The sequence below is a fragment of the Haliotis rubra genome, unplaced genomic scaffold, assembly GCF_003918875.1.
Source record: "Haliotis rubra isolate DU_JTF1 unplaced genomic scaffold, ASM391887v1 Scf447, whole genome shotgun sequence".
Classification (NCBI taxonomy): Eukaryota; Metazoa; Mollusca; class Gastropoda; order Lepetellida; family Haliotidae; genus Haliotis; species Haliotis rubra.
In genome coordinates this window covers 660,321-681,271 of record NW_025767132.1, presented here as the reverse complement: position 1 = coordinate 681,271, position 20,951 = coordinate 660,321, and the positions used below count along the sequence as shown (strand labels likewise).

At 39.9% G+C, this 20,951-nt stretch overlaps 1 protein-coding gene across 2 annotated transcripts; it reads right to left on the bottom strand.

Annotated features, from left to right (window-relative positions):
- Positions 1–2,233: 2,233 nt before the first annotated feature.
- On the bottom strand, positions 2,234–17,916 carry LOC124289683 (sporozoite surface protein 2-like). 2 transcript variants are annotated; one of them, XM_046726300.1, is made up of 6 exons: positions 17,669–17,916; positions 11,995–12,054; positions 11,754–11,783; positions 6,189–6,224; positions 5,685–5,843; positions 2,234–5,555 (listed from the first exon to the last, which is right to left on the bottom strand). In XM_046726300.1, exons 1-6 carry the CDS (start codon positions 17,730–17,732, stop codon positions 5,194–5,196), a joined length of 711 nt encoding a protein of 236 aa, XP_046582256.1. In that variant the 5' UTR covers positions 17,733–17,916; the 3' UTR covers positions 2,234–5,193. The 2 variants fall into 2 exon arrangements, with proteins under 2 accessions (XP_046582256.1, XP_046582257.1); XM_046726301.1 differs by having other exon boundaries at positions 5,721–5,843; positions 17,669–17,911.
- Positions 17,917–20,951: the final 3,035 nt, after the last annotated feature.

Sequence of the window (20,951 nt, the reverse complement as noted above, 5' to 3'; positions counted from 1 at the left end):
TAGTCCTTTAATGGTAACTCCAATGACTGATAAAGATAAAAACAATCTCCTAGCTCTGTAAATATTGGTTGTCCTTAGACCATTAGACTGTGCTCAAGCTAAACGTGAGCAACAGAGAGTTTCATTTAAGAAGTATTTGTTTAGCACTCTTTGTTGGGTCTGAGATTTAAGTCTGTATAACCACCCGGACCTGAAATGATGTACGCAGAACATATATAGAACTACGTACATCACTTCAGGTCAGACTATATCTATTTCTTTTTCCATCACCAGAATGTGGAACATACTATCATTTCAATCTGATCTAGGCGCTTGTCGTTTCGATCACCATATTCAAGGCAAGTCATATTGTTTGTCTAGTCAAGATGTGGTTTCGATTATCGCAGTCTTGTAAGGCGCAGTAATTCACTGTAAACATGTACATCCCTGAGGGAAGTCAGGATCCGCTAATCGCTAGTTCGAATCATTCCCCTAAAATGCGGTTCATTGCAATTCTCGCATTTGCAATTTGCCTAACGTAATCAGTATTTCAGCCGTAGCAGCGAATTTTAGCTTACATGTATCGAAACGTTTATCGCTTCAGGTAACGACGGGTTCGGTCGGAAGCCGGTTCCACTATTGTCCTTCCAGTAAACATCTCCCAAAGATCATCAGTTTATATCATTGTTTTCTATGTAACGCTGTGTCAGCCTTGACTGTTCACCACCATACTAAGTAGTATATTTCCTGTCTGAATATTGTTTGTTCTTCTTCCTAATAATGCGTGGTTCATATTCATAATATATGTTCAGTCCTAGTTACACGGTGTTTACAATCATTATTCGTTGGTATGGTACATTTGTATCAACTGAATGCGCTACCCTCAGTAAACGATGTCTTTCGACAAATAGGAAAACACAAACGAAAATTATTAGGGACGTGTGAGCTTAACGCTGTTTTGGTGAATATGCCAATTATATCAGACTGTGTCAATATAATGTTGGGGGTGAGTCCGAAGCTATACAAGTCTCAGGCGTTTACCAGTTTGTTGAAGCCAAGGAGCATTTGTGTGGAAGTGTGAAACCTAGGAACAATTATGTAGAACCAGGAGAACCCATAATGATAGTGAGTGAGTGAGTTGAGTTTTACGCCGCACTCAGCAATATTCCAGCTATATGGCGGCGGTCTGTAAATAATCGAGTCTGGACCAGACAATCCAGTGATCAACAGCATGAGCATCGATCTGCATAATTGGGAACCGATGACATGTGTCAACCAAGTCAGCGAGCCTGACCACCCGATCCCGTTAGTCGCCTTTTACGACAAGCATAGTCGCCTTTTATAGCAAGCATGGGTTGCTGAAGGGCTATTCTAATAGACCCGGACCTTCACGGGTCCCATAATGATAGGTTCCTGTAGGGCTTCAGTTGCATCACACGATGTGCTTCAGTGCTTGCAACATAAAGAGTCATCGGGTACCAATGGTATCTTAGACATCAAGGTGAGGTGAAACGAAGTTTAACGTCGTACTTAAGAATATTTCTCTCATATGACGACGTGCATGCGTGTGTGTGTTTGTGTGTGGCTGCATGTACTAGCCAAGACTTAAGCCGGTTTTATAGTGCTAGCCCACTGAAATACCATGCCGCAGTTAAGCATTCATACCCCGCTAAGACACATTATACTGACTCCAAGCCGACCAGTCCCTGCTGTAACCATTAATGCCGAGCGCCAGGCAGGGACCAACAAGTACCATATTTTAACGTCTTTTGGTAAGACGTGACCGGGGATCGAACCCGTGACCTTCCGCTCTCCGCGCGGGCGCTCTAACCATCGTTGACATCAAAATGATATCAGTGACGTATGTAGATGTTTCCGAAAAGTAACTCTTAGTGAAGAATACATGAAACTTTATGAGAAATCTAAAACTCTGGTTGGGGCAAGGATGGCGAATCATGTCACTGCTGGTTTCCTTCCTTGGACAGACGAAAATCAGTTATGACACCAATTGTCCGCGAAAAGGTTTAGCATGTCCTGCTAGAAGCACCCGCCCCTAACTGAATCTGAATGCTGTGCGGTCGGTTCGGGAAAACGTATGGCTATGGTTGGTCGTTATCATTATACCAGCAATATCTCGGCAGTGACAGCAAGAAAAGTCACCTCAAAGAATTTCAGTTGGGGAATTCGACAGAAAGGTACACGGTCGGAGATAATCGATGATATGATGAATTTCACAAACAAACAATAAACATAATTATCATTTAATTAATCTTTAATGTACAATCATATGAAGAAGGAACAACTGATGAAGCTTTTACAAGAAATCAACTGTTAAAGGTCAAATCTAGTGAACATTCTGAGGTGTATAAATACAAATATCACACGTGTCATGTTGACTGTATCACAAAATATATTTTAAGCATAATGTATTTATTGAACTTCCTCACAAAATAATAGGTTTAGGTTTAAAACTAAGATACATTTCAAGAGATATCACACTGAGCTTTTTATCACAATTTGATGAAAAACATAAAAAGTAACAAGTACATCACATTATAGTGAATATCTATCTACACATCAAAATACTGTAAATGACTAAATGACAACAATTTTACGTGAACTAAGAAAATTGTTGCTATCTATTGTGTCGCACAAAAAAATTTGCTCAACTCACGTGATATTATATACGTGGTAAAATGTCGCACAACAAGGTGTATATCTCATCTAAAACATCAATACATCCCTACAATGCAGTATTTGTATTACACAAGTGCCGATCAACTTGTGTTATCATTGATCTGTTTACGCATGTTGTAACCACAGCTAAGTGGATGTGATCAATGCCTTTCTTTATATTCCTGACTCTTTCTTTCTCAACTGACCTGGAACACCTGCAGTTTTTTCGATCACCGGGACTTCAATGGCGACATTCTATACAGTGCACAAGTAGGAGGTTGTTGTGAAACATGCAGCCATACGCTACAGGAGTTGTGCTTATGCGTTTCACTTTCAGGGTTAATCAGTATAAACCAGTTCATTTTCACAGCTGACCAGTCTGATTTAGGATACCTTCAAGATCAAACGGTCTAAACTGGTTCACCTTCACGTAAAACAAGTCTAAACTGGTTCACCTTCACGGATAACAAAGCCTAAACTGCTTCACCTTCACGGATAACCACTCTAAACTAGTTCACCTTCAGTTTTAACAATTCTAAACTAGCACACCTTCTGAAATAGTTTTTGTTCATGGTTAACCAGTCCAAACGGGTTGCCTTTTCACGTGTAACCAGTCTGATATATGGTACCTACTAGTCAAACTATCAAAACCTGTTTACCTTCACGTAGAAGTCTAACCAAGCCCACCGGCGTACCTTCGTGGACCACCAAGTTCACATCCACATTTAACAGGCTAAATGTATTCACCGTGACGTTTGTCTAGCTGCGGTCTGAACATTCTCTGGTTACCGGTCTGAAACATTGCACCTGAGTGATCAACCAATCTCAACTAGTTCACGGTCTAACAGAATCCACTGGTGTGTTGAAATATCAGATTCGCCGCGATTAGTATGTTAACATAACATGCGTGTGAATCCGTGTCTGACAGCGTTATAGATCAATACTTTAAACTTTATGCGATGTTACTAACGTGATGTTGAAAACGGCGTTTTAGTCCCAAATGTGTCACTGAAGCACATAGTAGAAACATATGTATTGCTCGATTGTATATATAATACAGGGTTAAAGAACGGTTTATCTTTGTCAAAAACAAAGGGCATCTAATAGAGTGCATAAAACATTAGAATTTGTGTGCTGTATTTCCAGTGACTAAAAGTAGATATTTCTGTGAAATGTTTGCAAAGTGTTCCTGTGAAGGTTACATATGATGTCCGGTGGCATCCTGAGAAGTGAGATACAATTTGACAGCACTGATAAATTGTTTACGTATGAACCACATTGTATATACTTATGGCGAGAAATAGGGGAACGTATACACGGGAACATTCAAATCACTAATGTTATATCAATGGGCTTTATTGAGGGAAGTAGTATATTCCTGCTGTGTGCTCCCTCGTTTTATCTTCAGTATAGCAATATATTCATTAGGTGGACAATGTTGTATAACAACGTGCATAAATGTTTGGTGACAAATAAATAGAACGTGCAAATTCACTGAAGCTCAATTGGCCGAAAGGCATTTCTCAGAAGTTGACGGATTACAAACCGGTCACAATGTAGAGATAACAGCATGTTTTGTTAAGTGTAATAGGGGAGTTTTATCCATGAATGGTTTCTACCTCGTCATCGATTCAACTACATCAATAATTTCTAGGAAATAATACCATAAATAATTGAAGCCAAATTGACAAACACGAAACAAGTATTTGATCGTTTCTGTACATGTAAAGGTACAAGGGACAAGTTTCAGCTCTGGTACTTATGACAGCCTTTGATCTATTTTTAAATTGTTAACAAACGTTATTAAATTTGTTGTCTCCACGAAACAAAATCCCTGCTGCGGGTCAGCGGTTCCACCGGCTTCAAAGCTGGATTTGTATACAGACGATGTCGATAAAGAGTGGCAGATGGCCATGATATAGCTGACTTTAATAATGTCCTCATTATAGATTTACGTCAGCTTACGTCACTTAAGGCACTTGTGTAGCCATAACACAAAACTGTACAAACTAGTACACAGCAGAACAAAGTCGTTCCATGGTAATACATTACATTTTGTTTGATAAGAAATGTTGAAAAGAGTGTTTGGATTTGCTACGATCAGAATAACCGAATTGTGAGAGAAAAAACTCTCTATTATCAACTCAATAGTTCCATGTTATTGAGCCAAAAGCAATGCCCCTCATCTGCGTAAGGTCAAAAACATGGAAAATTGACACATCCATATTAATACCAATACTCCTGGATCAAATATCATCTTTGATGGCGATACTGCTGATATAACGGAATGTAATTTATGTCTTATGACATGGAACTGTTTTGGGTTGGGTTGGTTGTTTGTTTTAGTCGAGTTCGTTTCAGTGTTGTCGTTTTATACACAAACAATGAAATACCATATTCTATTCACTTACGAGAATCGTCGCGCTGGGCCACAACACATCGTCGGAAAAATAACACATCGCAACCATCAAGATAAGAAAAATTCCAAATATTGAACATAACTTTACCCAGGCATTATATGGACAAGTGGGAGATCTATCAGGCTGCCCCCGCTGCACCTGCCACCTTCGCCCCTCCGCCCATTCCTGCTGTAATAACGGCCTTTATCGCCATTACCAACACAACGGTAGTTACCACAGCGGCAGTACCCCCAAATACAACACCCATGATGAGAGTTTTCTTATTCAGCTTGCTTTGTTTAGGGGTCTTTGATGTTGATACGTCAGGGTTTGTTGGATCCTTAGGATCTGTCGGGTCGGAAGGATTTGATGACTTCGTGGATGTTGTCGGATCTCCAGTTCTGGATGAATCACCCGGATTTGTGGGACCTCCAGGACTGGATGGATCCCTCGGGTTTGGTGGACCTCCAGTACTGGATGGATCCCTCGGATTCGGCGGACCTCCGGAGTACTAGATGAATCACCCGGACTGGATGGATCCCTCGGACCTTTGTGGGACCTCCACTACTGGATGGATCCCTCGATTTGTGGGATCACGAGGACTGGATGGATCCCTCGGATTTGTCGGACCTCCAGTACTAGATGGATCACCCGGATTTGTGGGACCTCCGGTACTGGATGGATCCCTCGGATTTGTCGGACCTCCGGCGGCACTTGACGGAGAACTTGGAGCATCTCCTGGACCTGAAGTGATTCCAGAACTCGTTTGCTGTCCAGGCCTGGGCGGACCTATTTGAATTATTAAATACATGTACAACTCTATAAGTTTAACCATGACCATTTTCAAGAAATATTTTCCTATAATACTTGACTATCATGTTACAATTATTAGTGTGTTGTCAACGCCACAGTCATTACAGCTTTATCACGACGACATGTAACAGAACGTAAAAATCTGTGTGCCGGAGGGTCATCATGTCCGAGTGCCTGTGATCACAAACATTTACACAAGTGCCTGACTACTTCGTGTTCATTTCTACATTGATTACTTGACGGATTTGTTAGAGTGTATAAATCCAACTTGATTATTGTACAAACTTGCAATTTAATTAGTTCAGTTTTTCGTGTACTTACTTGAATTATCTGGTGGTCCTGTTGTCGTCACTTCAGCTGCAACAAACAACATATTTGAAACTATAAACCATAGGCAGTGTTCCTGCTGGTTCCTAATGGTTAAGTGTGAAAATATAATAATTCATACACCCCCTCCAACACAAAACAATCAATGCCGTAAGTATAGCTTGTTTCATATAGGTAAAGTACACACATTTTCCTTAAGTGAGTGAGTGAGTTTAGTTTTACGCCGTACTCGGCATTATTCCAGCTATATGGCGGCGGTCTGTACATAATCGAGTCTGGACCAGACAATCCGGTGATCAACAGCATGAGCATTGATCTACGCAGTTGGGATACGATGACATGTGTCAACCTGACCAGCCGATCTTATGACAAGCATGGGTTACTGAAGATCAATTCTAACCCGGACCTTCAATACAACGTGCTCGCTTCTTCACAGTGTTTCGGTAGGGAAAGCAATGTAGAGAACAGTCAGGCTCGATTCATTGACGAATCATTTACTCCAGTACCCTGGATCGTTGTTCGCAGCTTTGTTCACTGCATTATCTGTAGTAGACTCGAGTGTATCCGGGACGCTTTTCGTAGCCAGGATATTGCCGAATGCAACGTGAGCGCATCATTGACAGTATAGTCGTAAGGCAGGTCTGCTGTCCATGGTGTGGTTGTCGCTCCGCCATTACATTCTTAAAATAAGGAATCATTCCTGTTTTCAATGAAATGGACTTTTCAAATTTTGGCAAAGCCCCAATTGTGTAGCTGACTATTTGGGTACGTGTTACCTTTGAAACCAATTAAAACGTACGTTGCAACGGCACAGTTCAAGTGCAATACGAAGACGTCACAATGCGAAACAATGCGATCTGCTGATCCTCAGTTGTGACGCGTGTCCTTGGATAATATTCACCTGTTAAACTGACGACTGAGAGTTTAATAGACTCGTCTGTGATGGATTTTCAATGGGGCTATCTGATTATATTTGCTTACACTTTAAACCTTCGAATTCATTCCAGATGTATGCTGTCTGTATCAAATCGTTATTGAGACCAAAGAAACGAATTTAAGTTACATGTCTGTAAAACGTTGTTCAAGAACAAAACAGTGTTATATCAATGCGACTCGTCCAAAATATATATCCTGTCCTTGGCTTTGGTGGTCGATCTGTCTGTTGGTAACACTGATACAGTGTACCACTAGGAGAGTATCTGTGTCTAATCCCAGGGATTGGTCATTGTTTGCACAGACGTACCACCCGCCGTACAGTCCGTATGGTCCTATGGCTGTATATGACACAAAAACAGGTGCAGTACAAATACGTATACGTTGTTACTGTCATTGCCAGGCAAGCCACCTTGGAATAGTAAACGTTTCTTTTCAGTCGTCTGTCGTCACTGATCCTAACAGATATTTCCTGGAAGTATTTATTTCCCTCTTAAACTATCACCACATCTACTTATGTTAGTTTCTACCAGTATGTATATATTGGGATCACGTCAATCAAATGAGGCATACACAGCAACATTATAAATAATCGCTAGAGAAAACATGTCTTAAACTAGCTTGTTAAGAACTTTATTGACTCACCATTCTCGGGTGGTTTGGGATTACCGCCTCCTCCTGCAACACAAAATGTCTTACATCAAAGTAATTACCTAACTACAGTGTATAGTAGATATATAATCATGTTTTAATGGATATTTAATTTTTTGTGGGTTTAATACCGCAACTTCCATGTCCATGAAGACGTTACATTTACAATTACACTTACACTGAACAAACTACTATAGGTTGGAAGGTTATTTCAAGTGCGGTATACTCACCTTGGCTGCTGGGCGTCCCTGTTGTGGTTGGTTCACCTCCACTTGCTGTGGTGGTCTCGCCTTGACCCGGCATCGAGAAAATTGATATAGGTTAATATTTTGTTAAAGACACGTCTCTTTGATTTGTTTGTTAGTTTGTTTATTGTTTAACGCCGCAGTCAACAATATTCCAGTTATCTGGCGGCGGACTGTAAATAATCTAGTCTGGACCAGACAATCCAGTGATTGATATCATGAGTATCGACCTACACAATTGGGATACGATGGCAAGCATCAAACGCCTCTTTGAACCAGCATTCCAGTAATATCACGGCGCTTCACATTAACGAGAGAGGAGAGCGCGATATGAAGCAGACGTGATTACTTTGGTGAAACCAATGAGGCAGGGCTATTGCGCAAAGCCAGAAACATAATCAGGGCGAATTGCGGCTCCTTTGATCACTGGATCTCCCGTGACCCAATACTTGCTTGTTGTGGATCAGAGGATCCAAGCATATTTACATTGCTTGTTGTGAGGACCAACATTTTGATTATAGCCAGATTGCTGAGTATTTATCAGCTGGGGTCTGTCAGGACCAAAGTCACTGGGCGAGCGGTACACAACAAAGGGCAACAGAACAAGAATTTATGCCTGGCAGTCATAGTGAGCCCTTAAGATTTCAGACCTCCCCACAAAATCTCTGCGTAGTTCGGATGACGTTCGTAATGACGCATCCAGACACGTCAACGAATATCTTTTCTCATAATTGATAGTTTTTTATTTCCTGCTTCCCCTGTTACAGAAAAGGCCGTAGAGCCAGGGAACTCTAAGGTTCTTTGCAAGACAAGTTCATTGATAACAGGAAAAACAGGATTTTTTTCTAACAAAGCACAAAACAACAAAACACCAGACACCACAACACATTCACTCACCAATCACACTTACAAGCTTCAGAATATTTACAGTAAGTTTAAGTTCAGTTCATTCAGCCTATATTTTTCATTTGGGAACAAGAAGAAAGAATTCAGAAAATCATTTAAAATTTGCAAAATCATGATATAACATTCACTTTTTATAAAATTTATCTTGTTCACTTTTAATGAAGGATATATTCTTTTCAATAAAATACCTATGTTGAAAATATTGTCTAAAATGTTTAAAATTAAGAGTAGGTTTTAATACCTTACATTTATATATGAAGAATTTAGCTAACAACAATATTAAATCAAACACATCATCAGTATATACATTTGATCTCATTCCAAACACAGTAACTTGCAGGTCCAATTTCATGTTGTGAACATGTTGACATTTATCATTCAGTAATTATAGAAAACATTTCCAAAAAAGCTTGCACATGTTCACAATACCAAAACAAGTGGGGGATTGTTTCAACCTCACATTGACAAAAGGTACATTAGTTGCTTTCAGCTAATTTGATCTTAAATAAAACTGGATTAGTTGATAGAATGCCATGTATAATCCTGAACTGAAACCATTGAAGTTTAGTATCCCTTGTAGTCTTTAAAGGTTTTAAAAATATTTTTTCCCATTCAAGTTCAGCAAGCATACAATCCTCCCACTCATTCATGAATTTTAAGTTTACATCAGATGCAGTCAAAACACAGTAATAACACTTGGCTCCCCTCTTAACAGACATCAGTTTTCGATTAACTGTATTACCATCTAACTGCTCAAAAGAAGTAGATTTCAGCAATAACAGATGAAGGAAGTTTATAGGCAGTATTGAGAAGTGTAATAGGTCTCCCGTTTTTCAAAAGACGCTTGGGCTTACCTCCTTTTTGAATATAGGTAATGATACCTTGTCTCTGAGTGACTGGCAGGTAACCTTAGCAAAGCCATAATTAAAGACCTTAACAAGAAAGAGGATAAACCTTTCCAATTTCTTTTTATAAAACTCATACGTGAACCCATCCGAACCTAGACTTTTATTATTTTTGGCCTTCTTCAGAAATTTTAGAAGTTCATCATAAGTTGTTGGACCTTATAATGAGTTCGGTTTTTCTTTATTGAGCCTACACAAATCTTCCTCTAAAAAAAATCATCAAGGTTACAATCTTTCAAGACATGCTCCTTGGAAGAGTACAATTTTTCATAAAAAGACTTTGTTTGTAGTCTCTAGAATAGACCCATCTTCCAGCTCCAACTGAGACATACCCTTATTCACAAATTCCTGTTTTCTAGATTGCAAAAAAAACAACTAACCTTCTCCCCTTCGTCTATCCACTTAGCTCTTGAGCGAATAATAATGCCATTCATCTTAGCTTTGCGAATCTCCTCTAATTCTGTCCTTTTTCATTCCAGATCCTTACAATCTCATAAGTTGGTTTCTAAACGTTTTATGTCATCTAATAAATCTTGTTCTTTTTTAGATTTAGTTTTTCTCAAAAATTAAGAATATGAAATAGACATTCCCCTGATTTCCATTAGAAGAGTTTCCAAAAACAACTGATAATTAACAGAAAAATCAATTTCACACAAGTTGACCTCACCAATATCACTATCATGATCCAATGAAGGAGCATATTGTCTGACAACATTACTAATGGTTTCCTTAACAGATAAAACATATTTAGAATCCCTTAATAGTGAATTGTTGAATTTCCAATATGTACTTTTATGATCATCATTTTCAGAGAATTACATTTTAATGTCAGTAAGCGAATGGTCTGTTCTGTAGCCAACATTTATAGAAGACTGACAAATAAATGAATATAAATTCTGAGACACCAGGAAGAAACATAGCCTTGCTTGTCTAATGGGATTAGGACGCCTCCATGTATAGCTGTGTACTTCTGGGTTATGGTCTCTCCAAACATCTACCAGGTCAATATCCCCAATCATCTCAATCACTTGCTTTCTAGCATTAGGGTCGTTAATATGTTGATAATTAAAAGTATCCAAAGACTGTTGTAAACACAAATTAACATCCCCAGCTATAATGCAATGAGAGTTTCAAAGGCTTTGATTCTATCCATCACCCTGGCATAAAATTCAGGTTCATCCGCATTTGGACCATATATATTGACTAGTCATCTTTTTCTCACATATAGTAATACTCAACATCAAAAGATTGCCCATGTCATCCCTAAAAGAATCATGTATCTTGTAATCGATATTATTAGAAAACATGATGGCAACTCCTCTTGACTGCCCGTTATTACTATTAAATAGTACATCAGGGCCCAATTCACTTCTAATAAAAGGTTCCATTTCTTTCAAAAAGTGGGTATCTTGCACAAAATAGATATCAACGAATATCGATAGTGAATCTGGTCTCCTCTGAAATCATTCCATGCCGTCATCAGCCATTGCCCCTAATTAGTACGCTTTAAAACCCACCGGTGGGATGAGTTGTTCACGGTGGTTCAACTGGGGGTTAGCGATGGGAGATGGGAAATTCAGAACCTGAGGAAATGCAGACTTGGTTCATTCTGGCTTTAGCATTGTAGAAAGAGCTGGGCGGAAGGAAAAGTAATGCGGTGAGGGATTGTGAGACAGATTATGGTGGATCATGTCAGTCTACTGGGAAACACAAGTCAAGCACACTATGACAAAGGAACCTGGCACCTACTGGTGAATCTCGTTAATTTGGGTTGTTGACTTATGCTCAACCCCTGGACAAGGTTTCTTTTTGCTTTTGTAAGTGACGATTGTTGCCTCTTCAGGAACAATGCCCCTCTGAAATTCAGACTTAGTAAGTTGGAATCTGTATGAACTATATATTTGTGCAAATTGACTCACCACCGCCTGGTTTGGCCTCGCCACCTCTTCCTGCAAAAGAAAGTCCTTTTTCTTTAACCTGTAATCTAAGCAACTAAATAACTACAGTGTATTGGCACATTCATGGTTGAACTAATACTTAATATTCCTTTCAAGTTAAATCAGGCACCTCCACCCAAAAGAAGATTGTTTTCACAATCAACACTTACACTAGACAAAGGATAAAAAGGGTTGAAGGTTATTTCATGAGTGATGTACTCACCTGATCCTCCTGACGTTGTGGTTGACCCATCACCACTTGTTGTGGTCGCCTCGCCTCGACCTTCCAAAGAAATAAATCGAAATAAGTAAACTTACAGGGAAAACAGATTGAGCCAAATTTATCATTGCGTTGTTTCGGATATTGTAAAAAAGATACTAATCAAAGAGGAAGGTATGTCAAAGTGAGTGAGATGTGTTTTCGAATTGTATTACAAAACTATATGATCTGTGTTTGGAATGATAGTGGAACACGTTTTATCTGAACCACTATATTGTTAAGTGATTTCTGAAAAGTCCCTTCAGCCAAAGACTATACTCACTTCGACATAGCTCACACTGAACAAATGTCGCCATCATTTAGCAGACGATGTAAAGGTGTTACATCCGTGTTCATATTGCATTTATAGCCAACATATTGGTACTTCGTTTTCAATGTGGGGCATGTCAAGGCCAATGTTGCCGGTAATTATGTAGGTATGACAAAGAGACAAATGAGATTGATATGTACGTAAATAGATTGTCCCATCCGATTTTATGTGTCACTGTGATGAATGATGATGGGGACCCGACTGACATGTGACATATATACAGCGTATTTGGACACTTGGTGTATAATTATTAGATCCAGTTGAAAAGAACATACTAAGTAAGTGGTTTTTGTCCGGATCGGCAAATAACAATATTTAGAGCTTCTGAGGAGACAAGCTCATAACTTACAGCTTCGATTTCAGTCTCAAAATCTGTGTTTGGGTAACCTGGTACATACTGGAATTTGGCCATCGTACTATGTTGAAAGGTTAAACTCGTGTGCATATATATCTTTTTAGCCAATTTACACAGGATTGCTGGCTCTTTTCAGGTAGGGGAATGTCAAGTTTAAGGTCATCTATGGCAAACGGACACCAACAATCGATCTTAATAAAAATTCTAAAACGTATAATACCATTAAGGTTATATTATGCAGAAATCAAATCAAGATATGCGGCCTCACGGGTGTCATCGATTCAGCTGTTTTGTTATGGTGTTTGTGTCCACTATCCAATGTACAAAACATTCGGTAAAACTTTGAGTGATGAGTTTGGCCTGGAATAGACAAATGACTACATTTTGAGCTTCTGAAGACGGCTTCAGTTATATCATCTTTGTATCATTATGGAGCCAATGTACTTGCTTGGGATGATATTTACTTTTCTAGGGCTATTCAGAGTGAACTCTCTTCAGTTCATTCCTTCGGACGAACTTACTGAGTTAACCCCGTTACACCCTTTACCATTTATACTCCAGTAACAGAAATACAAAGTGCCATCGTGTGATGGTAATGGTGGTGTCGACGCTGCTTTGGGCGAATCATCCTTAAGTATTTTCAACATCGATCCTTAAGTATTTTCAACATCGATTTATTAAAGACACCTCCTAGTACATGTGTCCTATAAAAGCGGGTTGATGAACACTTTCCAAAATTTACTAGTTTCCCGCTGGAGAAAGTTCATGCTGTGTCTAGTAGTACAGGGTTGTGCATTATCCTGAAGCAAAATGTGAAGATCTGCCGCCATGCTTTTGTCAGTACATCCGCTGCATACGTTTGAGCTGTAACTCGACCACAACACATGTGTAGATGTGTCTCGTCCTGACTACCAACCCCTCCCCAAATCATAACGCCTTCCCCAACCCAGCGGTTCAGCTGCTGAACCCAGCAACCAGCGGTTCAGCTGCTGAACTCAGCAAATCTGTAGCGTTACTTTTGCTGATCCACGTCGACAGTTGATAAACGTGGCATTTCCTTAAATTAGTGAGTAAAGTCAGCAATTTAGTGCTGTTCAAAATTTCGGTGTGATCTTTTTTACACAGATGAATTATCTGTCAATGTGTTGTGGAACCGCATTTTCACGCGATTTGCCGGTGAAAAGGTGATTTTCAGCAAATAGTGGGTCACGTCATCACACAGGGATGCACGTGCTTTTCGGTGTGCACCACGTTTTTCTGTCATAGTCAGATTCCATCAAGCATAGTTTTGGCTCAACATTCGTTTTACATATTCCCTGATCAATTATAATAGGGTGATGCGTTGCTAAAGTAGTTCAGTATAGTTAGTAATACAAGTGTGATCTTGCATACACCATCATCTATTCCTTTTCTGTCTCTGTCTCTGTCTACAAACTAGTAGATTACACAAACAATGTATAACCGCGTCTGTTAACAATGGTATCTTTGGCGTAAAGTCCAGTCCTGATTTCATTGGGTAAATGTGTGATATCATCATCGTGTGTAACGTCGTGGCCAGATCGATTCCCTATCTGTGCGTCTGTTTCCCATTACATCAATGTGCCAATGAGTCCAACAAATTTTGTACATGTTCTGATGAACTTGTACTAGAGTATTCTGTTAACAAATAGAGAAGAACCATGAACATAGCGCTACTGTTTCTCATCTATTCTCACCCTTGCGTTAATAATATTGTCTGTGGTGCGACATCTGGCGACGAGGGGAGCATATAATGAAGACGTGCTGTTACTATTTATAGCACATATCCGGACATTCCTTAACATGCAGTTTTGCTTATCTTGACCTGAACGCCCATTCAATAACAACTCATTACGACTCTAATCCCACGCCTTGTCAATGCCAATAATCTAATAGCACTATGTGTAGTCAATAAAGGACTGTGTTTATCATAATTTAATTCCGCAGGTTTGCACTAATTTACTGGAAATACATCCGACTACACCCCAGCCCAGCCGATCCCTGAAATGTCTTACCGTGATAACATTGTTCCAGTTTAAAACTGTGGGCGTCTATCCACTGAGGATATAGGAAACAGCTGTTTCATTAGAAGGTGTAGTTTTTACCATGATGACTCGCTCTGTATCAGTGTATAGACGTATTGTCATCAGACAGTTTAATGGACATTGAAAGGTGTACCTAATCTACTACAGGTCATTACTCGCCACCTAAATGTTCCCGTCACCTGTTCGCTAAGATCCGCCAGGTGTAACAATGATGAACTCTTTTCGGGCACGTATAACTAACTTTCAGCAAGGAGAAAAAGAAATATAAAACCATGGTATCCCTTTAATTCAACATATAAACATGCATTAGACAGTTAAATGTTATCTCTGATGAAGGTTGTCAAAAGGGTATTATTGCAGCAATGTGTGTCTGAAGGGGAAAGAATGACTGTTTTCATGGAATACAATTATCATCACCGTGTCATTTCTGAAAGTTTCAAGGATTATGTACTCGTTCATCGAGCTTATCAGTCATTATACACTATCCATAAAATTCCATCAACTGCATTCACCCGAAGATGAAAATAATACTCCAAAATTGTGACAGATGTTGTTGGTTATTTTTTTCCTTAAACATATTTGGGTTCGTAGTTTTAATTAAAGAGATGTCTGAATTTACGATTTTACAAATGTGAAGCCTCTTTACAAAGTCCCTGTCGCCCACCAGAATATTTTCAAATGGTCGGTCTCTTGGAACGTCATTACTGATATCTGTGACGTAATAATAACAGCAACAGGAATATAGGGCGTCATGGAAATGATAATTATGAATTTCTTTGGAATAGAACCACAGAAAATCTCCAGATTATCCAGGCCAACATACCTGACCTTGTCTTTTTTTATGTATCCAAGGAGATCATCTGTATGATAGGGCCCTTAAGTCTCGAGAGACGCTACTTCCGGTAATAGATTTCCGGTGATAGGCATGCATTAAGAAAACAGCCCTGGTTCCAAATTGCGCGACCGCAAAATATTCACTAGACAAAGTGGACAAACTGACAGACTGGGCAAAGTGTACTACCAAGCTTTCCTGCACAACTGTTAACACATTTACACGTGCTATTCATGCAACATAGTCTCGGTGTTTTTGTAGCCTGTTGCATGTCATAGTTTTCTGAGTCAACGGCGTGTGTCGAGTACGATTAGCCATTACATGCCCCTTGTAACAGTGCAATCGCCATTGCCGTAAAACGTTTGTCACCGAAAGTACAAAAGTCTCGCAAAGTGCTGTGACCCACTTACGGGCCCCATTGACCAGTATTTGACACTAATGTGATTAACAAAATTCAGAACATTCTGTCAAATATATTGACCTCGCTTACGAATTGCCTTAGGTTTGGTACCTTCCATTCTCTTGAAAGACATAAGGAGGGTCTTGCTGCCAGGGACAAAGCCCTCCAGACATAAACGCTGATGCCGAAGGCCGCATTGTTGGTTGAATGTGTTTCATTATCCCAAAAGGTTTTGGTGGGTTCGACTATTCTTGATAAAAGTCCCATGCGCTGTCTGGGCTGCGTGTAAATCCTGTTTATAATGTGACATATTCTTTTTAACGAGTGAGTACTGGTGACAGTACATTTGCATAACCCCCGACAAGACTGACGTACGTGTGTCAGCATTGACTTACAGTGGTCATTTCATGTAGTTTTCACAGTTATTTTGCCCATTAGGGAACTTGTTTCGGTGGATTTATTCTCTTGCATTGACTTTATATATATTTATGTAAATCAATATGAATTCTGATCTTATTACCAGGTTTACATTCAACCGGGTACCCATTCCCTGATGGCTGAATAGAGCAACGTTTTGTCAAGACGCCAAAAACGAAAACAAATCCATTAAGTTCGTCCGCTTTTATTTAACTTCACTTTCGCCTGATTTTTGACGTGTGTGCAATGCACGGGACATCTCGCCAACACGAACCAATGACAAACAAGACGTCTTCCAGTAAAAATAGCAGGGACAAAGTCACAACAATATCTGACTGACTGAGTGACTGAGTTTGGTTTTACACCGCTTTTAGCAATATTCCAGAAACATCAAGGCGGGCTTCACACATTGTACCCATGTGGGGATTCGAACCCGGGTCTTCGGCGTGACGAGCCAACGTTTTAACCACTATGCTACCCCACCGCCCCACAACAATATCTGAAGCAAATAGTGTCACTATTGTCACAGTACAAATCATTTGTTTGTTTGTTTGTTTACTGAATATCTGACACCTCAAACAACGTGACAAACCAACCGAATCTGTGACCAGGGGTTCAAGAGTGAGTTCTAAAGGTCACGTACTGGCGACCAGTTCTGACCTTCCAAGAGAATTGAACAATTACAATTCGTGTTAAGTTCTCAAAAAGCCTATGGCGCAGATCCCTACTACTGTTCATCATTCGTCACTGACAGTCTGAAACTTTCTCCATATCTTTGATACAACCTGTTTAAATGCATTGACATCGTTTCTCTTGATTCTAGAAGGGCGTATTTGACAAAGAAATTGTTGTAGGCCTTAAAAGATGGTCCCGATGATGTGAATATGTTGATACTGCAGATATCAGAAATATGCAAGCTGTTAATAGGATATAATATCGGAGACCAATGATGACAAGTAGTAGGGCGCCAGGTCAGCTAGACCACTGCATTTTAAAAATGATTATAGTGGGCCAAATGTGACCATCATGCATCAGCAATATATAAAATGTTCAGCAATGGGATCGAACCTAATATCCTAAATAAAATGTTGCTCTAGCTTCTGTGTGTCTGATTTTCTTTAAAGGGAGACATGATCTAAACATTTCAATTACCTTACGTCTGTGGGATAATTAAGGGTTGAAAATATATAAAATAAATAATGTATATAGACATTTCTCGTTTGGATTTACTCATAATTACCTGTAGCGTCAACTAGAGCTGTCAAAGACGCAGCCACCATCAGTAGTGGAACTTGAATCTTCATTTCAGCCCAACTAAATGTTGATAGTGAACTCCTTCAAGACGGATAAAACCAGTTCTGGCTGACAGCCACCCCCAGCTAACTAACTCACCGTAGACTGTGACGGGCGCTGCTAAGCTCACAATTATATTGTGTCCCGGTGTACATTGTCTTATCCTTGTTTTATTCTTCTTTGTTAGCGAATTTGGCCTCTGCAATGGTTGTCTCCCTTAGCCAATATTATTACGGTAACTGTAATCATTTGACAAATGCTACCTATGTTGTTTTACTTAAGCTGAGCAGGTTTGACGGGTGACATGATTTGCATCTCCTCTTCGCTTGTTTGGTGCCTGCACTTGTACAATGTTGAATGAGTGTATGGATATGTTGCTGTGTATAGCATACAGGCAGGTAGCTTTTGAGATGCAACACGTTATAGTTGGGATGACACTTTCTAAGCTTTTTAGATCGTGCATCCATGGCGACAGCCTCGGTGCTGAAGTAGTCAGTCAATACATTGTCTTCACAATACCAAACGGCGGCAAATCGATTGAATGCCTGAAGAATTAACTTTTTGATAATTATACCCGTAAAGCATATGCGTGTAGAGTGCACGTTTGCTTTTGTTCAGTTTGTCATGAGGGTATAAACAGCATGGTCTCCGATTAGGAGTACTGCCTCCTGTTTGTGGAGTAGAGATCCTGACAGACGGTGTGGACAGTGTGGTGTTGATTCTTTGTAGGACTGTCTGGAGACTGGATTTGGGGTTGAGCAGAGACTCTCACGGAATGCCTGGACTCTGACTAACGGCCTGGACGCTAACGGAGTGGAAATCTCCATGCCAAATATGTTAAACATGCCACAGACAGTATTTCAGCGGTATTGAAAAACATCTAGATTTGGACATTCAGCACAAGTGAAAAATTAAAAATGAAATATTGAGAAGCCGGTGACAACGTTTTCTGGGTTTACTGTGATCTGAAGGACGGGCGACAGTCAAACCTCCACACTGATTATCTGATGGTGAGCTGACAGGTGCGCGAGAGGGATGGTCTTTAGTGTATTCCCAGTACAAAGACCCAAGTGGGAACCCTCATAGTTTGGACAACTCGATGTATCCCTAATAATACTATATGATATTTCATTTCAATTTGATGAAATAATAACAACAGAACGACGATATAGTTTTGATGATGAAAGCCTAGAGCAAAGAAACGTATAAGCAGGTGAACCAGGACTTGAACCTGCAATCACAGGTTTCTGAAGTGGCGCAGCTCTCCACAACGAAATCGCCTTTGACGACTGTGTCACCCGTACAACCCACTTCCCCGACACAAGACAGCTGCTAACCCGACTTTTGGGTTATGTTATCTGTATGCTTGTTGTTTAACACTGAGCCATACGACAGATGTAAAATTTATGACTGTAAATTGTGAAAAAGTAGTCTGAACCAGACAACCTAGTGATTGATATTATTAGCGACGGCCCACCCGGTGGACGTACGATAGCAAACATTCAACCAAGTTAAAATTTACCATTCGATCCAATAGGTCATGAACACCGAGACTGGGCAAAATACCAATACATGTTGTACATTGTAAAGGTCGGTTTGGTTTCAGTCTGTAACGTTTAAACAGACATGACCACAGTTTAGGTCAGAAACGTAACTTGTCGTTTCGTCTTAAATATTACTAATCGAAAGGAGTCGCCCAATTCCAGTGCCATAAAAGAATTAATCCAGGACATCGTGACCCGGAGCGTATATATTATATTACGGAATTCTTATTGATCTGTGGCGGTGTCTTAAGGTAATAAGTATAATTGCTCTCATCTACAGTTGCATAGATGATGGTGTTTTATCGGTTTATTGTTTTTAAACATGCTGTCTACCTTTCAGTACTTAGACATATCTACACGTGACACGCATGTAAGCACAGAGACAAAGAGAATGGATGTTTTCGCTGTCTTTTGACAAAACACGTGGGAATTCATAATGGTGAAACACCAAAGTACCTGCAGAACTAGTATATATCAGGCAGACACTATTATAAGTTCGAGATATCCCCCAGAGGTTAAATCGTATGAGAACCGTTGTTGTCTTTTGTAGTCGTTGACACTTTCCACCTGTGACACAGACCCCCGCATATGTTCCGAGTCAACAAGCAGATCAATAACGCAAAAAGTGCTACTAGGGCATCGGGTAAACACGTTGGTAATTTCATTTCAATTTAAAGATGGCACGGTGTTAAGAAATGTGTTGGGGTCTGAACGCGGATTACCAGAATACATTTTCAGATATGACTCTTAAATACGGATAGAATGTGTGGAAATACTCGCGAGTGATGCAAAGAAATAGTCAAGCTTTGCCATGATAACCTCACCTATATGGTGAATTCTTATATTTTCGAGCGATAGCTTGTACATAATTTTTTACAAGAGTTTCATAAAATATGTCTGACACACATGCGAATGTGATAGTCTCCTTTTTACCCATTAAAATGTAATGATCACGACCGCGGTCTTAGAAAATCGAATACCTGAATGAACAACAAAATCTCAGCAGTGACGTCGTGTGTGTCGTCCGGCAAAATGAAATGAACCATAATTTAGTACCTTCTCGGCAGGCCGTACCAGCCAAACTATCAAACTGTATTGTGGTGCGAGCACGCGGATTCTACACGTATATATGCAGAGTCAAGGATGCCCGCTCCCTTTCAACCATCATCAGAGAAGCTGCGGTACAGTGATATAATGGGTGGGTCTTTTTCGGATAAAGTCCATACAGCCTAAAGAAAAGGAAATGGGTCTGTCCATATTGTTGGGGATACAACTTTTTCGTTTATCCTTGACCTTGAATATGACCTGCATGATCAGATGACCGCCATAATCAGTCAAGTTGTGAACGACCCCTGGAATCCTTCCCGTGAACTTGTAATTGATGTTACAAACACTATATATGGGCAGCCCCTCGAAAGTGTCCCGTCACGTGACAGTGGTCCCTCACCCAATCTTGCCCCAGGTCTTCCTTACAGATATAGCAATGGATTGCCTTTTAAAACTTTTGCCAATCTTGTCCTGTCATATCATAGGTTCGACCATCTTGATTGTTTTCTCGATATCATCCTGCTTTCGCCCCAGAGAACACAGAGAAACAAAAGCAGGCTAAGAATGACTTCGAAAAGGATTTTTACAAATTGCTGAAAAAACATTGAGGATTTGAGAAAGCGAGTAGATGTGAAGCTG